At 40.0% G+C, this 27,619-nt stretch overlaps 1 protein-coding gene across 1 annotated transcript in view; it reads right to left on the bottom strand.

Annotated features, from left to right (window-relative positions):
* Window positions 1-27,619, bottom strand: part of LOC117514008 (inactive phospholipase C-like protein 2) — a 101,142-nt gene that overhangs the window by 67,527 nt on the left and 5,996 nt on the right. Inside the window, exon 4 of the mRNA XM_034174290.1 lies at window positions 754-3,237. Within this exon, the coding sequence (XP_034030181.1) occupies window positions 754-3,237 (2,484 nt within the window). The remainder of the gene's footprint in view (window positions 1-753; window positions 3,238-27,619) is intronic.

Here is a 27,619-nt window from a genome sequence, read left to right as displayed (position 1 = left end):
TAACAATGGTCTATTAGCCAAATTTAAAGCCTATATAAATAACCTGAGGGATAAACAGTGACAGGAAACCAGTGATGTTGTTGCCATCAAGGCAAGTTAGTGACTTATTCCAAAAATGCTGTAATATAAACAAGGTGACCAAAATCAACCCCAAGGCACATTTCATGAGTAGTTTCACAGAAAAAAACCTGTTAAAAGTAAAAATGTTGACAACATTGATTTGAACTGGATGCTACTGTATCATAAAAGCTCAAACACCTCAGCAAATGTCATGTTCAGTGTTTTAGCGGGCTGCAGCAGTGGCTGTCAAACCTTTCTCTGACCCCCACCAGCCTCCTCTTTTTTCCATAAATTAAAAAAAACTCTTGTTGCTTACAAAAAAATATTTAATACATTGCAATCATGAGTAATATTGGACCATACAGACAAAATGGAGCCCATTTGAGGTTATTTCAATATGTCAACCTTTTTTTAATACATCCATGCTTACAATGTGTTACGTTACATGTCACCTTGTTGGACTAAATTTAATATCTGTCTTGAACGCCTGCATAGATCCCAGTTTAATTATTGTATCTATTTAAAATGTGGCACCCTGACTTGGCTTCATTAGAGGTTAATGTATTTATTTATTCATTATGTGGCATCATGACAGACTTCATTTGAAATCCGTTGTACTTTACATTTTCTCTCCAGTCATCTGTGCAAAAAGTTTACCAAATCAGCATTTAATGATCATTATAAATCTCTCACCTGCATGTTTTCTCTGAGGTCTGTCCCCTCCTTCAGTGGCACCATGGCTGTCTTGAAGACATCATCCACAGTCTTGATCAACAGCACTCGCATGCTGGCATACTCTCTACTCCTCTTACTTTTTCGTACTGAGAGTCCCCTTTTATGCGGTTTTCCACCTCCTCTTCGATTAGTGATGGCCACATGAACAAACAACAAGGTATGTGGCAGGACCTCCCCTGTTAGAGACTGCAGCGGTACATGACGGAAACCCGGCTGGAGACACTCAAAGGGGATTGTATATTGGCCAATAAATTCATCACCAATATAGTCATCATCAAGCACCACAAAGCGCACCATTGCAAGTTCGGGGAGATTTATCTGAAACTCAAAGCTCTCGTCAAACAGAGGATTGTCCCCATTCTGGTTGACTGTTTTCGTCCTTTGTTCAGCACAGTCAGCAGGAATGCCATGGATTTCAACATACACATATGGGTCAACCACATCTCCTTTGGCCCCTGAGCCTTTAGGTTTGGGAAAGTTCTGTCCACTGATTATCTTGATGTGTAAGAGCTGTGGAGAAACACCAGGTACTGAATCTTTAGTGTTGGCACAAAAATATGAAACGTGCTCCCTCATTATTGCTGGACGTAGCACATAGCCACAGTTCCCATTCTGATGAAACCAGCCAATGTTTAAATCCATCATCAGTCCAGGTGTCTGGTAGTTCATTGCCACAATTTGACAACCACATTTCCAGAAATCTTGTGGGTTCATGTTGCTTGAGTCAATTCGCATAGGGCTGGGATAAACTCTGGCTAGGAATTTCTTGTTGTAATTAACAAAGTCTCCTGGAAAGTCATTGGCGCAGCGACTGGCAAAGACCTCATTGAAAGAGCAAAGTTCCCAGTGCTTCTGACTCTGAAAAGATGTTGGGAAGTCTTTGAACTCCACAGATTTACACAAAATCACTAGATCAGAGAGGTCCTTTGATAGCTGAAATTTCTTTGGTGCTATGATTTGTTGTTCTGCAGATTCTATACTCATCCTCTGAGACATCTCTGCCCCTTCATCCTCATCTGTCACCTCACCTGCTGAACCAGTGCAGCTAGTACTCAGTTTTTTACCTTTCAACAGTATCTTTCCTTTCAGTTCAGATGGAGAGGGGAGATAACAGTCCTCAGATTTTGGAGAATCGAGATGAATCTTCTCTCCAAGGATCTTCTTTAGGTGCTGAAACATAATGCTCTGCTGCTTCAAAGAGCAATGATTTTCCAAGCAAAGCATCAATGGAAACTCTGATGCCACAAAGGCATACTTGTTGATGATCTCAATAACGCTGCGGAACACTATCTGAGAGGTCATTGTGTGACCAGTGTAAATAACAGGTTCATTGTCAGGCCCATCCCAAACATCCAATTCTACACTACGACAGCCCATCTTGAGGGCACGGATGTAGCCCGTTATATCAGAGGGACCTCGAAACTGATCTTCTATCAGGTACGTGTTGTGAGATGCATTGATGTAATAGTGGGACAAGGGCTGGTTCATGTCTTGGCAAACTGTTTTTTGGTCAGGGTCAAATATATGGCACTCTTGTGACATAAGATAGTTTGTGAATCCATCCAGAGAAAGCCAACCCTTGTCCTGCCCCTCTTTAGATGGTTCATATCTCTCAATTACTTCTAAGCTGATGTCTTCACTTACTTGTGCCATCCCCTGCTCAGCCTCTAGAAATATCATTAAGTCTTTTGTGTTCAGGAATTCCTTATTACTGGAGAACTGAACAAAGAGGAAGTAAATTTCTGGTCTAGTGCAAAGATCGTGATAGACCTCAATAAACTCCTCTTTAGTCACGTCAGATCTTACTTTGTCCTTAGCTTTATGAAACTCTTTAAACTTCAGTTCTATTTTCACATTTTTAAGCCCTGGATTTAAATTTTTGATGAGCTGCACAGCAGCACAAATTGTTATTTGCTTGGCGTTGCTAATGTCTACTTCATTAAAAAGTTCACCAAGCCAAGATGAGCGCATATTGTTCTGACTGGTCTCGATCATATTCAAAGTATGTTTCCCATAGGATATCAGGTACCTCAGCCCTGTTACCCATATGTTGGCCACATCTGCAGTGTTTGCCACCAAATCCAAAGACTCATAATTTTCCCCAAATATGATTGAGAAAGCACAGTCCTCGGATATTTGATCATAGGTTCCGTTAGTCCTAAAAGTGTCAGTATTTTTTCCAGTCCGAACCTCCTTGATGGATTTTATGTCAATTTTGGCTTTGTCTGACTCCTTCTTTGAAGGTTCCCATCTCAGAGACTGCATGTCAGCATCAAGGAGAAAGTAGCGGTGATATACACGTGAATTGGAACGCACCTTCTTCAGCTCAGAGCCATCCACCATTGCATTGATACAATCACTTGCACTGCTAATTTTCTTCTCAGTGGGCATGCTGCTGAAGGACACAGTCTTCTTTCTTTCTTTACGCTGCCTTGAGTTATCCTGTGGTTAAACAAAACGAATAAAAAACAAAAAAAAAACAAAAACACAAAACATATAAAAGAAATAAATTTCAAAGACAAAGAATAGTTGATTTTATAGAACCACTGAATGAAAACCTTGATGCTTTAAATTACCTCTTTCAAATCAATGATGAGCTCATTAAATTGTCCCATCACAGGTCTTGGGCCAATGTGTAATCTTAAAATTCACCTGAGCACATTACCCATCTACTGAATGAATTTCTACTGCACGAGACACAATGACACTGTCAGTGCAAAGATATTTAGGTACTGAGTAAGCCATACTACAGTTACGGAAATTATACTGCATAGTAAGTCCCTTCGGCTGCTCCCTTGTTTTCACTCGGGGTCGCCACAGCAAATCCAAGGTGGATCTGCATGTTGAATTGGCACAGGTTTTACGCCAGATGCCCTTCCTGACGCAACTCCATATTACATGGAGAAATGTGGCAGGAGTGGGATTTGAACCCGGAGCCTTCTGAACTGAAACCAAGCGCATTAACCACTTGGCCACATTATACTGCATAACACAGCAAAAAGAAAAAAGACTTTTGCATTTTTAAACTGCGCAAATTCTGTGTAGAAGTCGTCTTTTCACTCTATCAGTTTTTTTGTTGTTGTTGTCTAGCTCTGGTCTGGAGTAGGTCCCTCGAGTAAAACAGCATCTGTTTCTGAATTCCATCACACACCTGGTCTCCAAAAATGCAACAGCTCAGCAGTTGCTCACCAAGAAGCACAGTGACCATCACGTTTTGCATCAACTTGCATGCAGTTAGATGAACAACAAAAACTAAGGAGACTGAAAGCTGCTACTGAAAGCACAAACTCATGTATAGACGACACCGACAGGTGAACTTGCAGAGTTGTCAGTTTAAACAAGTAAAAATACAGGTATATTTTAAATATAGAAGAGTCAAGTAAATTCCATGACAAAAAGCCAGTAGCACTCACACCTCAAGAAAATCAGGAGATGAGAGCAGGGATGAACAATAATATTGGGAACATATCTATCAACCAAAAAAAGCTCATAAAGTTAATTATCAGTATCTACAGATATGAAAATTTGCATGGATATACCTACTTAAATCTTAATGAATCACTTCATGTAATACTTGTAATCTGGGAAAGAATGTTAACTTCAAAATATGCATTTTTTTATTTTCTTACCTCGACTTGCAGTGAAAGCCTGTTAGTGAACTGTGCCTGGGTTCAGTTGTAGTATTAGAACTACTGTGACAAATTCTGCTCAGGATTTTCTTTTACATCCTCTACCATAACCATAAAACAATGTTGCACACCCATTTTGTCTATACTTTTGTTAGCATTTCCTGAGGGGGCTATTACTTTCATGGTTATCCAACAGTTCATTTTCAGGCTCCTCTAAAAGTGAGAGACTGAGGCGTTTCCTTTAAAAATAAAAATAAAAAAGGCTTTTTATTAGTCCTTAAACAGCACTTTGGCGTAAGAGCTTATTAATTAGGTCCTCTTCTAAAAAAGCATGAGATGATTACCATTGCCGAAAGATTTCCTAGTCACACAGCTAAGACCACCACAAATTAGCATGTTACCCCAAAGCGCTGTATATTTTGTATTTGACCCTAATCTACTAAGAACAGATCAGCCCATTCAAATGTGTTCAGCCAATCAACAGTTGAACACTAATACAATAACATGCTGTTGGAGGGCGGTATGCATTTTCAAAGGCCCGACGGCCATGCCCAGTCACCCAAAATGACCGATATTCGCCCGAGTTAGACTTGGTTACTTTACCTTTTTTGATTCCAAAACATGAACCTAATAATGAAAGTCTACTGATATGCATTTGTGTTCAATCGCTGTCCCAGGATGAGATCAGTGTGCATTTGAGTTTACACAGAAAACGCCACCAACGTTTTGTATGAATTAGTGTCAAATTTCACAGATGAGATAGCCACCAAATAGCGACACCACGTACAATAAATTCACATCTATAGAGTGGTTTTATGAGATGCCGTCATTTACACAAACGAAAAACAAACTAAAAATTGACAAAATATTGAATGGAGTCTGGCTCCACAAGTCACGCAGCATAAAACAAACAAAAAACCAGGGCTGTGAAATGAAAATTGTGAAATCCAAGGAAAATTCGCAGGGGGTAGATTGTAGAATATTTAAAAAAAAAAATCAGGGTAAAATATCAATAACATACCTAATAATAAAAAACCACACATTCTTGTGTAAATTCCTGTAAATCCACTCAAAGCCACAATGTCTTTTTTCCCATGAAAAAAGTCTACATTAATAAAAACTAATTTACATTGTGTAAATTCATGTAGCCTAAATTCATTCAAAGCCACAATGTCTTTTTTTCAATCAAAGAAAGTCTAGATTAATGAAAGAAAAAAGGCACATAATCTTTTCTGAAATCCTGTTTGAACAGCACAATGTTTATTTTCCAGAGAGAGAAAAAAATTCTTACTAGTTCGTTTTCCCGTTTATCTTTCAGGTGTGTTGATGAAGCCAGCAACAATTCCACGGATTCTTGTCCTTATCACACTTTTTCAAAACGTCTTTCTCGCCATCTTGCTCTGTCTGATGTCGCTCCGTGACACAGACATGCTGCAAAATTCTTCTTTTAAAAACTTGAAAGTTCTAAAGGTTTGCGATGTCCACATGCTACGTTCAGCTAGCTTCGCACAGGAGCCACACAGCGTCACCGCAGCAACCAACCAGTCCCGCTTTACGACAACTGTCATAACAGCCAGGCTTTGAGTGGCATTTATTTTCCTCTAAACTCCACGGATCCGAGGAAACTGATTTGTATCTGTAACACACAGATCAGTGTCCACGAACTTATAAAACTTGCATGATGTCGTAAAAAAAGAGAATGCTTTGCGATAAACATTTTAAAAACTCAGTAACGATCACAATTAAAGAGTACAACACTGACACTCCCGCACCCCTCCCCATGATGAAATCCACGGAATTCCGCGGATCCGCAGAGTTTTCACAGCCCTGAAAAACACAGCTTAGCACAGTAAATTCATCCAAACGCGAATGACGAGATGAAATCAATTCCTAAACATCTTTGAAAAAAGAAAGCTTACATTTACACTTTTGTCTCAGTGCTAATGTGTCTGACAGCAGCTCTGTGCTGCTCAAATTAAAGCTCCTGTACTGAACCGTGATGCCTAAACATAAATATGAACTGATCCATGTCTTTTGTGTACGATGACACCCCTAGATCATTTAGATTAAATAATTACAGCATCTATAACTGATCACATTTTTTAAAAATCTAAATTAACCACACTGATCAGTTCTGTTTTGACTACTGAACTTGTCAGGAAACAAAGTGTTTTGAGGAGCAATAACTGGCTTAAATGTCTGTGCCTTTGGACACCGTTTGCACAGTTTAAGCAACAATACTAGGCCGTACGTTTTTTTTCTCCACTCTCTAAATAGCACCAAGAAAAAATAAATCTCTCGGCACATCCACAGCGCACAGATGTTCTTATATTGTTCTGTGACTTGAGCAATAAAAACAGCATCATTAATGTTTGCTGTTACTCAGCAACACATGTAGGTGAAATACCTGTTAAATACTTTCATAGAAAAGTAAACCCGCTTAATCCAACTAGGGGTCACAGGAGGGCTGGAGCCTATCCCAGAAGTCATAGGGTGTGAAGCGGGGTGCACCCTAGACAGGACATCAGTCTGTCGCTGGGCCACATATAGACAAACACATTCACACTCGCAGGCACACCTACGGACAATTTAGAATTTCCAATTCACCTAATCTGCATGTTTTTGGATGTGGGAGGAATCGGGAGTACCCAGAAGGAAACCACACAAACAGAGAACATGCAAACTCCACACAGAAAAGCCACAGGTGGGAATCAATCCCATGAATTTCTTGCTATGACGCAACAGTGCTAACCACTAAGCCACTGCCCTGCTTTAATAACCATCAAAGATCTCTCTCAAATGTGGGGGTTTTGTGCATGAAATAATGTTTTGCAGTGAAACACTGGTTCCACTTTAACAAACATTAATTAACAGCCACACAGAGCTTACAGATTTAAAGCGGTACAACAATGCTTGATTCATGTTTTCATCTAGATTTGAATGTTCAATGACCAGATCTGAAAATTAAATGGTCTTGTCTTGCATCCAACAAGATAATTCAGTTAATTGTGCAAAATCACTATTTAGTCTATATATTACATTTTCATTTGTTTGATATTTAATGTTCAACATCTCCAAACTTCCACAATTCCAAGAGTGTGTTCACAGATATTCTGATGATTTAAGCAGACTTTATGACTGAGACAGCTTGTTTAACAACTCTGTAACATATGTAACAGAAATACACGCCCCCAAAAAGCTCTAATTCTATGTTCATGATGCACCATTTTTACAGTTTCCAAAAATTTAAGATATGTACAATAGATGTCCGATACTCGATACGTATCACAACACAGATACATGTATATGCTTAATACTGCTTATATTAAATTTATTTAAATGCATCCATAAGTTATAGTGTTAGTGTTTAACCCAGCTTTTTAATACTTCATACTGCTTAATGTATGTTGTATTACAATTTTCTTTTGCACATTTTCACCTTTTCTTTACCCTATCCAAAACTAGCATCACAACCTACATATGATAAAATTACTAACCCCAAAAAGCCTTACTCAATTTCATATTTATGGCTTCCCTTACCTTGACCTGATTTTAAGGCTCAAACCCCACAGAGTTATGCCCTAGTAGGGATGGGTATTGATATGATTTTATCGATATCGATACCATTATTGATTCCGCTTATCGATCCGATTCCATATCGATACCTCTTGTGAATTTTCTCTGTACTAAAAGTAGGCTTTACAGGTTTTCTATGTCAACAACATTTTATTGAGTCTTAAAAGTAAATAGGAAATTGGTCACTGGATCCTTAAACTCTGGACATAATAAACTCTACATGGTGGATCCTTGATCTCTGCACATAATAGAAATAAACAAAATCTGTAGTTTTTGTCAAAAGCATTTACTTTCAGATATTATTGGCATGAATGTCTTTCCATACATCTGAACTGAATTGCAGCTGGATGCGCTGCACGTCAGGATGTAATTCATAAAGAACACAGGATGTTTCATTTTGGGAGGAAAAAAGTTTTAGTCAATTGTAGTTTATTGTCTGTATTACAGCGTTTGGAAAGAGGTGTCATTTAATTGAAAGCCGCAATTCGTTTTGAAGTTATGAATTACGACTGGACTCTGTCTTGGCAGAGAGCCGCGCAGCGTTTGAATCTGTGTCAACGGAACAGAGGACAATTTTCGTTTCTTGACTGCAAAAAGACAAGAGTCCCAGTTAGTGACTTTAATCCACACAAAAGTGACTCACGATTAGGGATGCACGATAACTATCGGTGGCTGATAGTTATCGGACGATAATGGCCTTTGTGACGTTACGCAGATAATTCCGATAAATAAAAAAATTTGCAGCTAATAATAAAGACTCTTCATCCCCATTTCGCTGTTGATCTGACTGCTGTGCGCCTGGTATTCCTCAACCCCTCCCTTCTCTGACCGTGCTGTCGGCTATTTGTGACGTAAATTTGCTGCGCAGAGTGGTGTGTTTAGAAAACAGAGAAAATGGCATCGTCCGTCTGGGCTTTCTTTACCGTGTCTCAGGAAAACATTTCATTGGCAGTTTGCAATGCATGCTCTGCAGAAGTTTCACAGGGAGGGAAAAAGGCAACGAGCTTTAACACAACAAATCTGATGAGTCATCTTAAATTTCGCCATTGTGGAGATTTATGGACTGCTAACGCTAAAAGTACCAGAGGCAACGGTGGCAAACGTAAAGCTACGGAGCCGCTAACTATCGAGGAAGCGTATCAAAGAAAGCAAAAGTATGACTGAAAAGACCCAAGGGCGACAGCAATTGACAACAAAATCATACAGTTTATTACGCTTGACGACCAGCCTTTTTCAGTCGTTGAAGACATAGGATTTTGTCAGCTAATGCGGCACGTTGAACCCCGCTACGAGATTCCAAGTTGCCGCTACTTTGCAGACACTTGCCTACCTGCGCTATACGATGTGGTGGCCACACACATTCACAGTCTGCTGACGAAAGATGAGTCTGACTGCAACTATTTCAGCTTCACAACAGACATTTGGACGTGAGACTTGAGCCAATCAAGCATGTTAAGCATGACAGCACAATGGATTGACAAAGACTTTAAACTTCAAAAAGCTGTTCTACACGCCCAAGAGCTCCCCGGGTCCCACACGCACAAGCAATTTGTGATTCCTTTGAGAAGCTGTTTAAGCACTGGGATATTGCAAAAGATAAGGTACATGTTGTCCTGCGGGATAATGCTAAGAACATAAAAGCAATGAATCTGTGTCAACTCTCAAGTCTGGGCTGCATGGCACACACACTGCAACTTGCTATAAATGAAGCTGTGCTAAGTCAGAGGAGTGTGGCTGATTGTATCTCAATTGGATGAAAAATTGTTGGCCACTTTAAACATTCACAAGTTGCCACTACTGCTCTCTCAACATTACAAACCCAGCTAGGTGTTAAGCCCACTCGACTACAACAGGATGTTCCAACAAGGTGCAATAGCACCTTTTATATGCTACAAAGTCTGTTGCAGCAAAAACAAACACTGGCTGCATATGGAGTAGATGGAAAATTGCCAGCAATGCTGAATTCATACCAGTGGACACTGATTGAAAATATGCTGACCATTCTGGACCCTTGTGAACAACTAACTCGGGACATTAGCAAGGCTTCAGCTACAACGGCAGATGTGATCCCAGCCATCCAAGCCTTGAAGAGACTTTTGAACAAGACTTGTTCCTCTGACCAAGATGTAAAAACTGTAAAGAGCACCTTACTGGAGGCTGTCAGCAGAAGATTTGGTCACATTGATGAAGAGCCCTTGTATTTAATTTCCACATTGTTGGACAAGATATAAGGACCGCTACTTCACTACTGAAGCTAAAGAAAATTCAAAGAACATGCTGTTGGAGGAATTAAAGAGCCAACAACTGTGTGATATTTCAGGTACTATTCTTTGTTTACTTATCCCAATTTATCTGTCAACAAATGTATTATTTACCATTGGTAATTACTTATTTTTGTTTTTACAGATGTAAGGGTGGTTGAGCCAGAAACAAAGCCTGTTGCAGGTGAAAGCAATTCTCTCCTTGAGATGTATGCTGAAATAATAGAGGAAAACACAGATGGAGTTAGTCAGCCAGAAAAAACCAAATGGAAGAGCAGGTAAATATTGAAATGAAAATATCTGATCATTTGATTGACCTATACTATGTTCTGACATATGTTTTACTGTCAGTTACAGGCCTACATCTCTGAAGCCACACTCCCCATGCTCACTCAAAAAGCCACCATGACACAGTTGGACTACTGGAAAAAGAACAAGTGCCGCTTCCCAAACCTGGCTCAGCTTCCAAGGAAATACCTGTCTGCCCCTTGCACAAGCGTTGACAGTGAACGCTTGTTTTCTGCAGCTGGTATTGTAATGGATGAAAAAAGAAACCGGTTAGGATGTGAGAAGGCAGAGATGATTCCGTTTGTCAAGAAAAATCTTCCACTTATTCGCCATGAATTGAAAAAAAAATGAACTTAAGGTCAAAACATTACAACCTGTTCAGTTTTAGCGGAGGAGTAATCTGGGCACATAAGTTTTTGTTGCCTTTCATGAATTGTTTAACTTGGATATTTTTATGTTCTGTAACTGAATGTTGTCATTCCTGAGGGGAGACACTTAATGCACTACTTTATTATTTAATTTATAGTTTAATGTATTTTACAAGGTTATATTTTGAGAAAGAAATATTTTATTTACTATTTTTTTTATAAATCAGCAAGACCTTGTTTAGGTTGTGTTACTCCACTTGTTACATTTTTTTTATGTTCTATGATTCCTAGACGGGAAATGCTTTATTTTAACTCTGATATCTTGAATGTTTTTGTATTTGAGTGGTGCTATTTCAAAGAAGCTGGCACTTATTGCACTACCTACTTTATAATTTTATAATCGAAAATGTTTTTTGTTTATCAGAAGATGTGGCGCCACTTGTTACAATGAAGTTTGTTAAACTAATGTAAAGTGTTCTTGGCTTAGTTCTACTGGCCTTTAAATATATGTTGTTTTTAAAACAAAATTGCACAAATGTTCTCTTTGTGAAATTTATGAGTTGCTGGTTGTCAGCATTTGAGTATTAAATTGTCATTAAATCTTAGCATTATGCTCTATACAATGGTTTTTGAGTCAGTGCTGTACTAGGATGAATATTCTCAAAATGAAAGTTAATGCTTCACACATTTTGTACAGTTACTATTTCTAAATTGAGAGAAAATATATGAACATGTTATCGGTGAGTTATCGGTTTATGTTTCCCAGAAAAAATGGGTTATCGGTTATCTGTTAAAAATTCTGTTATCGTGCATCACTATTCACGATTGACATATTTTAATGGCTTTGAGAGGGGTTAAGAAGCGGACTTGCCGCTTCTGAAGAGCAGCGAATCAAATAACCAATGAGTCAATGGATCGAAGCACTGCTTCATTGGTCTACACTTCAAAGTGGAGTCACGCTGCAGACGCAGTCGTATACAGAGCCGCTGCAGGGTCTGTAATCAGCATAGAGAAATTATCATTTTCCCGACAAACACCCTCAAAAACAATGGCCACTCTTAAGGACCGATAAGGGAATCCTTAAGCAAAAAGGCTATTGATGTTGGTGGATCGAATCAATTCTTAAGATACTAGAAAAGAACCAGTTCTCAATACACAACCCTATGCCTTAGCTTCAGGCCCTGTCACAACTTGACGATTTAGCCTGTGTATGCTGACCGTATTAAAAATGCTGGCATAGGTCTAATAAATTAATGCAACTGTCACAACTTGTTGATTAACCAGCGTATGCCAACAGCCTCATTTCCACTGAGTGGTTCGGGTCGGTACTGCACAGTGTGGGTCAGAACAAGAGTAATTTAACATTATTTTATTATTTTTATTTTTTAACTTGGTGGACCATTTTCATTGTGTACAGGATGCTGATGAGTCAACTGGCTGTAGTAAATGCTGCCGTGAATGAATGGAGTGCTGTGACTCTTTAAAGTTTTAAAGCGCCGGTTGTTTTCTGAAATTAAAACGTTTATACAAGTGTTCTTTTGGTTAGAAAGAAGTTTCAAAATGACAGTTTATATGAAATTTGCTTGTGTTCCCACACTGCCACACAGCCAGACAAGCTCACCAGCATCACCCCTACCTACTTTCAGAGGCGTCAAACACTTTTGAAGAAGCAATTACAGCTGTTACTATAAGAAGGTGGGTGGTATCATTTTAACCACATCCTGCTATCGCTACACAGAATCAGGCCCCGTGTACATAGAAACAGATTTAGGTGTATCTGCATACGTTTAGTATCGTTTTGGCAGTTCACCCTCACATCAGTGTTGTGGGCAGCCGAAAATGACAGCATTTGATAATGGGTCCCAGAGTGGGTAAATCTGAAAACACTGGATTTGCGTCTGCATGTGCACAAGCAATGCAGAATGTTTCTGAAACTATTATGTCACAGCACTACCTGTCTAACCACAGCACCTCACTTGATGCTGTTGTAAATAGCATAACTATGTTTTTTTTCCCCCTTGGTGGATCATTAAATCGATTTTTCACAGCCAGAAGAAAGCTGGGGAGATGATGGCTGTGGTGAAAGCCACTGAGTAAATCTGCACCCCGATTACGATTAGAATGACCGCCTAACAAGCTGCACTAGCTCGTACTTTGCTTTAATATTATTATTATCATTATTGTTGATTTTATGTGAGGATATTTTGTATCTCCAGTTATACAGCTTTGTGATGAAGTGGTCGATAGAAGAGGATTTTCTGAAAAAGACCTGAAAGTTCAGCTACAATTTGCCAGAAAGTACATCTAAGATGGGGGGGGGGGTTGGGGGTATTTTTTTTTTTTTTTTTTTACTTCCCTGTCTTCTCCTCTGGCCCCAGCCGTGTGAGCCGTAGGTTGTCGGCGTTGCTGGGGTGGTGCAGTGTGGTTGTGCTGGGCGTTTCCCAGGTGACCTCTGCATCCGGGAGGGGAGGGGGGGGGGCGTTGGGGTGTTTTTTTTTTTTTTTTGTTGATTCCCTGTTCCACCTCCGGCTTCAGCGCGCCTTTGAGCCATACGCCGTCGGCGTAGCTGAGATTTGGGGCAGTGGGATATACCCGCAGCTGGTGGCTGGTTTAAAAGTCGGAGGGGTGGCGCCGTCTTGTGCCGTACGCCATTACCGCTGTTCCACTCCTCCCGGTTGACTTTTGGGGTATAGTCGTGGTTGGTGACACTGGACGTACTTCCAGTTTCCACTGCGCTGAGGGGGTGGGGTTGGGGTTGTTGTGTTGTTTGTATGTTTTTTTTTTTTTTCCCCCAGTTTCCGCCCTCAGGGTGTGACTGTGGTGTCCTCTGGGGGGGAAAGGGCTGTGGGTCCATCTAGCCGTAGACGGCCGGGGCTGGGTCTGTTAGTCATGGGGGGGGCGTCTCCTGGGGTTTGATGGAACGGTCCTCTGGGAGGCGCTGGGAGTCCCCATGGGTGACTTTGGATCCCAGAGGGACCTCGGCTGTGGTTATTACTCCTGGAGCTGGCGGGATGTCCTCTGGGGGGTGTTGGTCCCTACATGTCGTCCGGGGGGTGGGGGGGGGGGGGGGGGGTGTTAGCGTTTTTTTTTTTTTGTTTGCAAGCTTAAGTTTGGGTTGTGTTTTTTCTTTTCTCCTCTTCCCGGGGTTTGATGGGACGGTCCTCTGGGGAGGGGGGGATGGTATGGTTGTTTGTGTTTGTCTTTTTTTTTTTGTTTTATGACTAAGCAGACTTTAACACCCAGTCGGAAGAAGGCTGAGTGCACAGGTTCAAGAACTCCTGGCCAAAACTATGCAAAGTGAACAACTAAAGCAAGAGTCGACAGGAATGAACGCAAAGGTGGAGACTCTAACAGGTTTGCTAAATGAAACAGAGGGCAAGACCATTAAAGTCAACAAAGGATGTCTCTGCACTGGAGTGTCAGCTGCGGAGCAGTCTGCTGCAGACAGGCTCAGGGTGGGAAAGGATGAGCTCCAGGATGAGAGTGATGGTCTCGGCACGGAGTTCCCTATTGACAGAGAAGAGGCGGCTGGAAGCGTGCGTTATCCAGCTGAGGGAAGAGCTGGAGAGGCTCAACATTGAGATGATCAATGACTGCATGAAGAAATTAACATTGCAGGTGGAGCAGCTGATGATGGAGCTGTCGTCAGAGCACAGTAACGCACAGCTCCTGGAGACGGGCCTTTCCCAGCTGGATCGTCAGCACAAGGAGCCGAAACTGAAGCTGCAGGAGGTGTTTTTTGTTCCCAGCCAACATTCCAGCCATGGTCCCTGGAGGGGAGCTTTGTTTTTTCTGGCCCAGGTCCGTGTGGTCGCCGGGAGGCTTCCCGTGAGGGTGGGGTACTGTTGTGGGCTGGGGTGTTTGGCTGGCTTGGTTTTTGTTTTCTGTTTCTCCCACCAGGTGGTATGCATTCAGGACTGAGTGGCTGAGCATTAGGACCTCACCCTGAACACCTGAGGCTTGTTTTCACATGCAGGTCATCAGGACTCACAGCTGTGGTGTATTTTGTCTTAATCAGAGATTGCTGCATTTAAACCTTGAATGCACAGTGTGTGATTGCCAGAGACTCGACCTTGTGAGCAGACGTGTGAGATCGACGTCAGGAGAACAATCTCACCATCACGGATGCAGAGACCGCTCCAGGTTTGACGACACAGTCTGTGAAGGAGGACTGGGTGAGGTCTCACGCTCTTCAGCACACTTCCTGAGGTAATTCGGTTTTTGGTGACTTTTATGAAGTAATGACAGTGGATTTGGTGTCCCTCACACCTTGTGTTAGTGAGCTGTCACGTTATGCTAATTGTCTAATCAGCTTCTGCTGCAGTGGAGATTTGAACTGAGTTGTTCCGTGCCTGCAGGGTAAGAAGCTGATGTATAGATTTAAGCCAGGAAGTGTTTGTTGTTTGCTTATTTTATGCTGGGTCCTTTCAAACGCTGGGTCGGTGCTCCGACCGCGTCCGAAACATAACAATATAAACTGAATCCCTTCACGAAAATGGTATATATCACGATATAACCTTAAGTGTAAAAGTTATAATGGAAGCTAAATTGATTAAAATAAATAAAAACAACAACAAAAAACAAAAACAGATATAATTAATTTTGAGCACCTGATTCTCTGACTTGTTAGACATGTATTTTTGTGCATTAGAATAATCTCATTTCACTATTCCTGCTTCTGTCCAGCAGGAGGCAGTGACAGTTTATCTGCTTTTGGGGGCATTTTGTCCAGAGAGACCTCAGACACACCACCATGTGGGTTGATGATCCTGACTGGCTCATGTCATGGGGTTCCACCAATGATAAAGTGGAAGGCGTGGTTTTTATTTCTCCGCTCCCCTGCCCCGAGACGGAGCTGTCAGCGCAGTTAAATGAGGAAATGTGAGACTGTTTACTGTGGCTTTCTGCAAATACACTCACCAAATATGACCATAAAATTCACACAAAAAAACATTGCAGAAATGATTAATCATAATTCAGCCTTTTCCAGTCATTCAGAGTCACTGAGGAAGATACAATGACATCATCAACAAGCATTACCGTGATTGGTGGGTGAAGTCTAAATCTCTACTGTCTGCCTAATTTATTCCATTAACTGAATATATCGTTTATATCGCCCACCTCTAATGTATTACACAAGAAAGTGAAAACACTTGTTTCCATTGTGGTCCATTTAAAAATCAAATAATGAAATAAAAGCAATAATAAAATAAAATAATCATTATTAAGTGTGTCCCCATGACCCAAACCCTGAAAAGCGGTTGAAGATGAGTGAGTGATTATTAAGCGTGTATATGACAAGAACCAAAACAATTCATAAATACATTAAGACAGTAAATTAACATGAAAAAATTACGTAATCAGAAAATAAAAAGGGTTGAGTTGCTCTTCTAAAAACTGCTGAGGTTTAAGTTTCTAAAAACATTGTGGGATCACACACCATTCCAACTCATTATAGAAACTTTGCACAGTTTATTACCACCCTTGCAAAATGTCAGCTACCAATTTTATAAACACTACCCAATCTTGAGCCATGGATCTCCACTAGGGATGGGTATCGGGAACCGGTTCTTTTCAGGTATCATTAAGAAATTATTCGATCCACCATATCGATAGCCTTTTTGCTTAACGATTCCCTTATCAGTCCTTCAGAGCGCAGGGTTCTAGCTAGCGCAAACGTGCGTTACGGTCCGTTACACTATAATTTTGGACCGTTACGATTTTCAATACAGCGTCTGTAATCAACCGTTTCTGCAGCGCGACTCCAGTTTGAAGCGTGAATCGAAGCAATGCTTCGATTCAATGGCTCGTGGCTCTTTGTTTCGCTGCTCTTCAGAGGTGGTAAGTCCGCTTCTTAACCCCTCTGAAAGCCATTAAAATATCATGAGTCATTTTTGTGTGGATTAAAGTCACTAACTGGGACTCTTGTCTTGTTGCAGTCGAGAAACGAGCTTCAAACGCTGCGCAGCTCTTTGCCGAGACGGAGTCCACTCGGAATTAATAACTTCAAAACGAATCGCCACTTTAAATAAAATGACACCTCTTACAAACGTTGCAATACAGACAATAAACTACAATCGACTAAAACGTTTTTTCTCCCAAAATGAGACGTCCGGCATGCTTTATAAACCTGAATGCAGCACAGCTGCAAGAGCTCAGCTCATAGGTATGGAAAGACATTCATACCAATAATAATGTCTGAAAGGAAATGCCTTTGACAAAAACTAAGATTTTATTTCCGTTTATGTCCAGAGATCAAGGATCCACCATGTAGAGTTTATTATGTCCAGAGTTTAAGGATCCAGTAACCAATTTCATATTTATTTACTGTACGACTCAATAAAATGTTGTTCAATTTCAATTTAATCAGCTTATAAAGCGCCAAATTACAACAAAAGCCATCTCAAGGTGCCTCACAAAGAACAGTTCAACATAAAAAATTAAAATAAATAAATAAAAATAAAAAAATTCAAATACCTAATTAAAAACAGAAGTAAAGAATAAAACATAACAAAATAAAAACTACTCATAAGAAAGAGAATAAAAATAGGTTTTAAGTCTTGACTTAAAAATGTCCACGGACTCCGACTGCCTCACTGAGGGCCATGTACGGGCAAACCCAGAATGAGATTGCCAACTCAACAAACTTTCCCAGCCTTCTGGACATGATGAAGGGACGTGGGCTGTCTTACCTGGCTTTTCCCCTTTGGGTACTCCTAAAAGGTACTCCTAGAATGGCCAATTTTTAGCTTGAATTTTCAAAAGCTTCCCCCCTTCTGCACCATACCGCTCCCTCGACATTACCACTACACTAAAATTTTATCCTAGCTAGAACCCTGGAGCGGCCGTTGTTTTGAGGGTGTTTGTCTGGAAAATGATCATTTCTCTACATTAATTACAGTTTCTGCAGCGTGGCTTTGCTTTGAACCTTGAACCAATGAAGTGGTGCTTCAATTTGCTGCTTTTTGGTTCATTGTTTTGCTCCTCTTCAGAAGTGCAAACTCTTCTTAACCCCTCTCAAAGCCATTAAAATATGCCAATCGTGAGTCACTTTTTGTGCAGATTAAAGTGGCTAACAGACTCTTGTCTTGTTGCAAGAAAGAAACGAGAATCATTCTCCATTTCGCTGCTGCACGGCTCTCTGTTGAGTCCAAGCCGCTCGGAAATTATAACTTGTCCCAGCTTTTTGAAACGTGTTGCAGGCATCCATTTCAAAATGAGCAAATATTTGCACAAAAACAATAAAGTTTATCAGTTTGAACATTAAATATCTTGTCTTTGTGGTGTATTCAATTGAATATAGGTTGAAGAGGATTTGCAAAGCATTGTATTCTATTTTTATTTACATTTTACACAATGTCCCAACTTCATTGGAATTGGGGTTGTACTTTAAGACTCAATACAATGTTGTTGGCATAGAAAAGCTGTAAAGCCTACTTGTAGTACACAGAAAATTCACAAGAGGTATCGATAAGGGAATTGATAAAGAATCGGATCGATAATGGCATCATATTGATAAAATCTTATCAATACCCATCCCTAATCCCCACAGGCAACATGCTAGTGTAATTTTAAGCCTATACAGCCCATCCTTCATGCACAGCATTCCTGTGCAACTAAATATTAATTTTCATACTGAAAAGGTTGATATAAATTATGAACTACTTTTATTATGATCATACTTATGAACTTAACTTGCAATCTTTGTAACAAACTGGATATAAAATTTCAAACTGAGGCATCTGTTTTTTTTTTTTTTTTTACATGGGTCATAAAGGCTTTCATTGTGCAGTCTGATGTGCTCCTTACTGAAATTAGGTCATTGAGTTTTGCCGCCTGACTTACTGCCTGCATGGACACTGACAGGATGTGGAAACGTCTAGATCAGCACGCAAGAGATTTGGATTTTTCTTCTTTATGTGAAAAGTCTGACATTTGTCATATTCAATCAACATTCCACAATTTCAGTGTGAGCTCTCACTCTCAAGAGCCAGTGGCATCCTGCTGAAATAAACTGCACTTCAACGCCTGGAAACTGACAGATCCTCATGTAGTTAGACAGCCTGGAACTTTACAAGCAGAAATGTCAATATCCCCATGAATCGCCAGGCAGAGGACACATCAAAGGTCAAAAGCCAAGGTGTGTTTAGATTGTGTTGCTTGTAAAAACTGTCAGGGAAAATGTATGCAGCCAACCCTGTCAGACATCAGAAAATGTAATGAGAAAAAACAAATCTCAGTGAAGTTTTAGGCTAAATCGTAAGTAATGTAATAAAGACACGCACATCCAAAACACATAAAAAGGCGTGCAAGACCAAAAAAATATATACCAAAGAAAAAAAATGAATGATCCGCACAGCCACAGCGCTCCAATACAAAAATTTTTATTTAACAAAGGATAAATGTAACGTTTCGGGCAACAACCCTTCGTCAGACCGTCTGACCGTCTCTTTTGTGGCACCGACCGAAATGCTTCGGTAGTACAGACTATCAAACATGCCTCATATTTCGGTGCCAAGTTTCGGTACCCAGAGATTAATCACATGATCAAGACTTGACGATTCCCTTATCTGTCCTTCAGAGCAGCTGTCATTTTTGAGGGTGTTTGTCGGGAAAATGATAATTTCTCTATGTTGATTGCAGACCCTGCAGCAGGTCTGTAATTAACCGCAATCCCATGCTCATAAGCAGTAGTTCTCCTACAGCAGTGGTTATCAAACACTCTAGCACCACCTGACCTACACATTTTTCATTTCTTGCTGCTCTGCCACAAGTTGATTTGCTCATTTAGGTGTCTGTTATTACTTGATACCTGAATGAGCTAATCAGCTTCTAATTGCTGGGACCCACAAAACTTTCAGACATCAGCGACCTCAAGTAATTTGATTGCTAAAATGCTTCAAGGCAAAATTCTCTGTCTCGAGGCTTCATTTAATTCACTACTTTGTGCGCGATACATGCACAGTGCACTCACTTCTGCTTTTGATGCCATAAAGTGCATGCAAAGCGCGGAATGCAAAATGGAGGAGGACAGAGACCGAAACTGTGAGTGGCAGGGAGTACAAAATAATCAGCGGAGAAAACGTCAGAAACTGTCGAAAGTGTGGGACCATTATCAATTAAACCAAAAGTAAAACAGTGGAAAACAGCTTTCCATAACAGTACTTCAGCACCTGTACATAACAGTACAGCACCTGAGCTGAAAACATCCACTGTATGCATCAAGCCTGCCAAGTGGCTCCAACAGGTAATGTTAATGTCACGCATAGTTTTATCCGGCGAGCTGTCCAGCCGTCATTTGGACAGTCAATTTTCGAAATATAGTGTCCGTCACTGCTGTTACATTCAGAAATTTACGGTTTATTTAAAGGCTATGCATTTCTCGTCTTTGCTTGAAGGAGAAAAACAGAGAGAGAGAGACAGAGAGAGAGAGGAGTAAGTGGGGTGGAGAGAATGGGGGAGAGGAGGAGGGAAGCTTCATTCATTTTCACATGAAAAGTGAAGTTAAAAGGTTACTGCACCAGGGAACATTGCATCAAGCGCCCTTTTTCAGACGATTTTTCACTCGTGGGAGAATTTTTTGGATCGTGCCGAGTTTCAGCTTAATCGCGCATCCTGCATCGTGTAGTATACATGGATGAAAATCAAACCTGTTTGATATTCTGGTAGCCCGTTGTGAGGGTTCCGCGCTGAAGCAGCGCTACAAGCATCATCAAACACATTCTTGGTGTAGTAATCATTTTTTGAAGTGATTTCACATGGCATTAATGGGCTTATTGTTTTATGTTATAAACTTCCATTAAATAGCTGCTGTCAGTCAGAAATTTCACAGAAGGGAGCAGACGTCAGAATTTCATCTGGTCGGCATATTTTTGACAACCTATTTTTACGTTGTACACTTTTTTCATCAACTGTTCTGCACACTCCCGTCATCTTTTGGTGCCATTAAAACTCCTCAGCAACTCCTGTTTCAAACCTGAATCCACATTTTTGAAGGCAAAGTGCTATTTTTCAAATATATAAAATAGAACTGCACAGTAATATCATGAAAATATCAGAATCAGCTAATGAAACTTCAACAGGGTAATCAATATCTACAGATACAAAAATTTGACCAAATATAATTGTGTGCTGAAAAAAATGTCTGTTAAGGTTACATGTTCAGATCACTGTGGTTCAGACCCCAGCATGCATGACTTCCCTAAAGAGTGGGTCCAGTCAGCATCTTGTCATCATTTCAAGACACAAATCCAACAGAATCGTGATTTGCCAGAGAAATGTGAGGTTGTATGAGGGCATCTTACGCTGATCACCTTCATTCATATGCGCAACGCTGCGCTTTTACACATGGAGCCAGCAGCCAGGGGGCTCTTCAAACAGCATTCACATGCCAGAGAGTAACACAATCCTTCTACAAACGATCTTTGGGATACCATGTGAGACTGCTCTGCCCTACGATTGGATACTGGAAAACCATGTGACGGTGAACCAATTCCGACTGGACACTCACATTGCGCATGTCATCACACAGCTTCTATGGGGAGTACAAAGATGATGGACAGCTGGTTTGGGAGGAGAGAAGGAAAAAAAAAGTCAAATTCTGTGTAGGAAAAACCTACATGTGCCATTAAAAAAAAGGCAGCACATCATATTTTCAGGTACGGCAGTAAGTCGTACCTGATAAAAAAAGAAAAAGGCTTCTTGAAAAAGGAAGAAACCTAATATAAGTGATACATTTGGTTAAAGGCAAAATTTAATTAAAATTTGGTTCCAACCAAAATTTAAATGTGCATATTTATTCCCCTCAGTCATTATTGGTAGTAGATCTTGTGGTGCATGTGCATCCACTATTTTCTTAAAAATCTTACTCCAGACCCCCCACTCACCCAACCCCCTGTAAAGCATTTCAAAAGAAATAGAGGTTGGGAGAAGTATGGCTCGCAGGCCATAAATTAGTGGCCCTGAATCAGGTGCTGCAAAGGGGCTGACTCAACAAGCTGGTGTCTGACAAATCTGATAATCAGTTTCATATTTTAGTAAGTGGGCAAGTGTTACCAGATTCTATTTCACAGTTGCTTTTTAATCATTATTGGGTGATTCTTAGACTACAGGCACTTATTATGTCCTTTGATCATATTGTATGAAAAACAGAAAAAAGGGGAAATTTCACACTTTTATAGTTATCTTTACAATGAAAGTGTGTTAAGAAATTTGTTCTAGTAGTCTATGATGACTTTTTCACCTTTTTTCAGCATCATTATATGCAATATTGCCGTTTTGTGCTTGTCCCACACCCAGACTTTTGATCTTCAATGATAAAAATGAATGGTAAAGAAATGTTTTTTCTAATGTTTTAAAATATCTCTGAATAAAATATCAGTAAAATAATCAAAACATAATTGGGGTATTCAATGTCATACAACTGTTGTGATTTTTTTTAAACAAAATGTAGTTGTCCCACACTATTGTCGTAATTTCCACCACAACACTGTAATGTCCCTTTAAACAGTTTGTATGAAAGATTGTTTGGGTAGTTTCTATGGAGATAAACAGTGACATCAGAGCACATGTATATAGTGCCAAATCACAACAAACAGTTGCCCCAAGGTGCTTTATATTGTAAGGCAATGGTGTGGTGGAAATTACATTTACAAGGCTAATAGTGCCTGTAGTTAAAGAATCACCCTATTATTATTACTACCGTAAAGTAAATTGTATTGGTTTCTCCCTTTTTTTCCACTCCAAGTCACCACAGCAGATAAGAGATGTATCCTTGCTGGTACCACCACAAAACAGCGTTCTGATGGCACCACACAGGCAGACAACCAGTCAATTACCACCTCCTGAAAGTAACCATCAGGGCTGTGAAATAAAAATTGTGAAATCCGAGGAAAATTTGCACAGCCACCCAGGAGCCGGGGTTATGATAAAATATCAATAACATACCTTATAGTCAAAAAGTCACTTATATTCTTGCGTGAATTACTGTAAATCCATTCAAAGCCACGGTGTCTTTTTTCCCAATGAAAGAAAGTTTAGATTAATTTAAAAAAGAAAGTCACATAATCTTGTCTGAAATCGTGTTTGAACAGCACAAGGTTCATTTTCCAGGGAGAAATTTTTTTTAACACGTTTCCAGCGGCAATTCCACAGATTCGAGTCCTTATCAAACTTTTTGAGAGAGTTTTTCTCGCCATCTTCTCTCTGTCCAACATTGCTCCATGACAGAGACATACTGCAAAATTCTTCTTTTAAAAACTTGATAGCTCCAAAAGTATGCAATGTCCACATGCTACATTTAGCTTAAGAACAGCAGCAGGCACAGAGCATCTCTGTGGCAACCAACAAGTCCCACTTTACGACAACTGTCGTAACAGCCACGCTTTGAGTGAGGCATTTTTCTGATTTGCAGCCGTTACACAGATAGGTGTCCGAGGATTTATAAAACTTGCGCGATGTCGTAAAAAAAGAAAGCCTTGCAATAGGCATTTTTAAAAACTCAGCGATGATCAGGATTACAGAGTAAAACACTAACCCCCCCCCCATAATGAAATCCATGAAATTCCGCGGCTCTGCGGAGTTTCATAGCCCTGCAACACAAATGGGATGAAAAATCCATGTCAGGTGACATACAAAGCACGAATCAAATGACAACAATCCACTCAGCCATTATATAAAGAGTAATTATTAGCAGTGTAAATCACAGGTTTCGTTAATAACAATTGTCTAACAGATCATAGTTGATTCGTACAGACCCCACCCACTGACGGGGAAAAAAACTTGATTCAGCACACAAAGTTCAATAATAATTGCAAATTTTATATAACAACACAAAATCAAAATCAAGTAATAATAATAACTGCAGTGAAATCAAAGAAGATGTGTGGTGTATTCACAAGTGGAGTAAAACATCACAGCTGTTCTGTAGCACCGCTCATGACAGTTCGGCATGTATATGGACTGCAGATAAATTTCAAGTTATAGTGCGAAGTAATGTTCTGTTATGGCAATTTGTTTTCCAAATAATATCTGGGTAACGCGAGCAGGAAAGAAGCATTTGCGCACACACACAAACACAGCTTGTTAAATGCAAACAACCTCTGTCATCTATAGACTGAATATAAATGTTGCCGCTTTGTGTGCTGCTCACTGGTGCAGCTTAACACACGTGGACAAGCACAGAAATAATTACTCAGAGATATCACAAAGATGAGGACAGAATGTGCACTGATCTGGGGGTAGACTTTCCCAATTTCTTCATAAAAAGTTCAGACAATGCAGACATCCTTATATTGAAAAAGAATTTTAACATTTAAACCTATGTCTGCTTTATTTCTCCTTTTATTACTTTAGATTTTGACAAATTGTTCATATTGCAATATGGTTCATAATGCAATTTAACAATTAAGTGTTTTTGTTTTAATTCAGGGACATGGATTAAATTCATCTAATCCTGTGTATCCCAACTAGGTTTTTCCATTTGATACATGTTGTTTTGATAAACATTCCGGCATCTGTTTCTAAGAAGTGGAACGTCCGGGATTACATTAGATTATCAACAATTGAATTTAGCTAACGTGGTTGTCATACTTGCATATTATAACCAATCAAACTAACCTTTCACAAATGGCTTGTGCAAGGTCATCAATTATTCATCCATTCATTTTCTATACCTGCTTAGTCCAATTGAGGGCCACAGCAGTGCTGGAGCCTATCCCAGCATTCACTAGGCAAAATTATTATCAATCAATTATTCAAATGAAAATATCTATGACCGTATCCTTTGAAAAACAATACAAAAAAACTGCTTTAAAAAAAAAAATCATATTGTTGTTATGATTTGCTAATGCTTTCTACCAATTCAGCCAAGACCACATAGGAAGGAATGTGGGGAAAGAAAGGATTTGGTGGGGGGACTGACCCAAAATGCATTGCATTGTCAATATCTGGGGGTTTGCTGACAAAAACACTTTCAAGATCATCGGAATGGCAACAATGTTCCGTATATATACAGTCTATGTGACGTTCGCTAATGTGCTTTATTGTTTCATTATTTTTAGTGTTTATTTACCCTTAAGCCATGGGTTAAAGCAATAAATTTTCATCTGACTGAATTTTTTTCCTGGCAAAAATCAATGCCAGCAATTCCCTAAAATGTGGTGTAGTGGGGGCACACACTGTTTTTTCCTCAATAAATACAATAAACACATTATACAGTATACAAATCTATTGTAAATAGCCTCTAAGGAGAGAGACAAAACATAAAAAGAATGCAAAAACTGAGCATAAAGGTACATAAAAGGGTGGTGGGGGGGTCTTGATTCTGGGGGGTCTGAGGGATCTCCCCATAAATTTTTTAAAAGAGTAAGTCAAATTTTGTGTAATCTGGTGAATTTTAATGGATATGAAGCCCTCTGAAACAAAACTCACTTCAAACTGTGAACTTAAAAACACATTATTGATTATGGGGGTCTGGGGGATCTCCCCCAGAAATTTTTTAAAAGAGCATGTCAAATTTTGTGTATTCTGGTGAATTTTAATGGATATGAAGCCCTCTGAAACAAAACTCACTTCAAACTGTGAAATAAAAACACAGTATTGATTATGGGGGTCTGGGGGATCTCCCCCAGAAATTTATTTAAGAGAGCAAGTCAAATTTTGTGTATTCTGGTGAATTTTAATGGGTATGAAGCCTTCTGAAACAAAAGTCACTTCAAACTGTGAAATAAAAACACAGTATTGATTATGGGGGTCTGGGGGAGCTCCTCCAGAAATTTTTTAAAAGAGCAAGTCAAATTTTGTGTAATCTGGTGAATTTTAATGGGTATGAAGCCTTCTGAAACAAAAGTCACTTCAAACTGTGAAATAAAAACACAGTATTGATTATGGGGGTCTGGGGGATCTCCCCCAGAAATTTTTTTAAGAGAGCAAGTCAAATTTTGTGTATTCTGGTGAATTTTAATGGATATGAAACCCAATTAAACAAAAGTCACTTCAAACTGTAAAATAAAAACACAGTATTGATTATGGGGGTCTGGGGGATCTCCCCCAGAAATTTTTTAAAAGAGCAAGTCAAATTTTGTGTAATCTGGTGAATTTTAATGGGTATGAAGCCTTCTGAAACAAAAGTCACTTCAAACTGTGAAATAAAAACACAGTATTGATTATGGGGGGTCTGGAGGAATGTTTTTAAGAGAGTAAGTCAAATTTTGTGTATTCTGGTGAATTTTAATGGGTATGAAACCCTCTGAAACCTAAAAGTCACTCAAACTGTCAAGTTAAAAACACAGTATTTATTCTGGGGGTGCTCTTTAAAAGAGCAAGTCAAATTTTGCATGCGCACTGAGAAACTTGAAACTGGCTTATTCACATTTAAACGGTAAAATGCTCTCACTCGTAAAACAAACGTAGCGCACCGCAAATTAAACTTCATCAAAGCCATTTAAAGATATCAATCGTGACTCACCTTTTTTGTTGATTAAAGTCACTAACCAGGACTTTGGTGCGATCAATAAACGAGGCTTGTCCGCTGTGTCCCACCGGAGTTTTTATTCGTTCCTCATTAACGTGGCTTTTCCGAGGGGCAGCCAACCCTCAGACCCGGACTGGATCATTAATATCTGACACTTCATCAACTGAAGTTAAAGATAATGTCCTCCCTTATGTGAAACGTGACTCGTTCCTTCAAATGCGAGCGGTGTTACCGGTGTCACGTGGGCTCACCGGCAAGCTGAAGTTACGGCCCCTCGTGTAAAAAAGGAAAAAAAAAATATATCCTTCATGTGTGGTTTTTGTGGCACTTCACTCATTAAGCGCTTTTCTTCCAAGTGACTTGTTCTCTGCTGCTGCCACCATCTGTTAGCAGCTGGGTGTCGGTCCTCCGGGCCGCAGGTCCGACTGATAAAAATCCCCCCCGGACAGGGAGGAGAAGGACCGTGGCTTATAACAACCAGTAAACAGAGCAGAGAGGAGTGAAAATTCACACAGTCCCTTCCTCCACAGTCCACGCTGACATTGCTGCTGCTTTGATTAGCGCAGAATGAGATGTTGCTGACAGTGAGACTATCATATTTCAGCCCTAAAACACGTCTGACAACGTGTGCGCGCGTATGTGGTTAAATTTTCCAAATGACGGAAATCTGTCGTGGTGACGGAGAACTTTAACCCATGCCTTAAGCCCCAGTCACACGGAACTAACAAAGGACACCAAAGCCAAAACAAAAGAAGACATCTGGACTTCCGTTGACTTTCAGAGACATCGTTTAAATGTCGTCCAGCTTTGTTTCTGTAGCTGGCGCTTCGTCAGAATTTTTAAACTGTTGAAAAATGTTTCCTCATCGTTTGCGTAGTTCCCGTACCATCAGTGTTCCGTTTGACTGTCGTCTCTCTCTGTCTGTATCTCTCTCTTTCTCTCTGATGTGCATGTCCGTGCACACATTGCCAAGACAATGCTGCTGCAGGTGGCTGTGGCCAGCACAGACTCGCTGCAGAAATGATTACACGCTGGCGCTTCTTTTTTGCTTCAATGGCGCATCAAGGTCGCCATTCGCTTTGTTTTTCTTTTGTTAGCTTTGGTGACTTTTATGCACTCTGCACTTACAGGCTTTTCTGTGATGGCAGAAGTCCAGGCTCATCTGTCCACTTTTTCGCGACGGTTTCTGAGTTTGGGACTTTTTTCCTTTGTTCAGCTAACACTGTATAC

Source organism: Thalassophryne amazonica, chromosome 7 (genome assembly GCF_902500255.1).
Source record: "Thalassophryne amazonica chromosome 7, fThaAma1.1, whole genome shotgun sequence".
NCBI classification, from domain to species: Eukaryota; Metazoa; Chordata; class Actinopteri; order Batrachoidiformes; family Batrachoididae; genus Thalassophryne; species Thalassophryne amazonica.
This window is presented reverse-complemented; position numbering and strand designations above follow the sequence as displayed.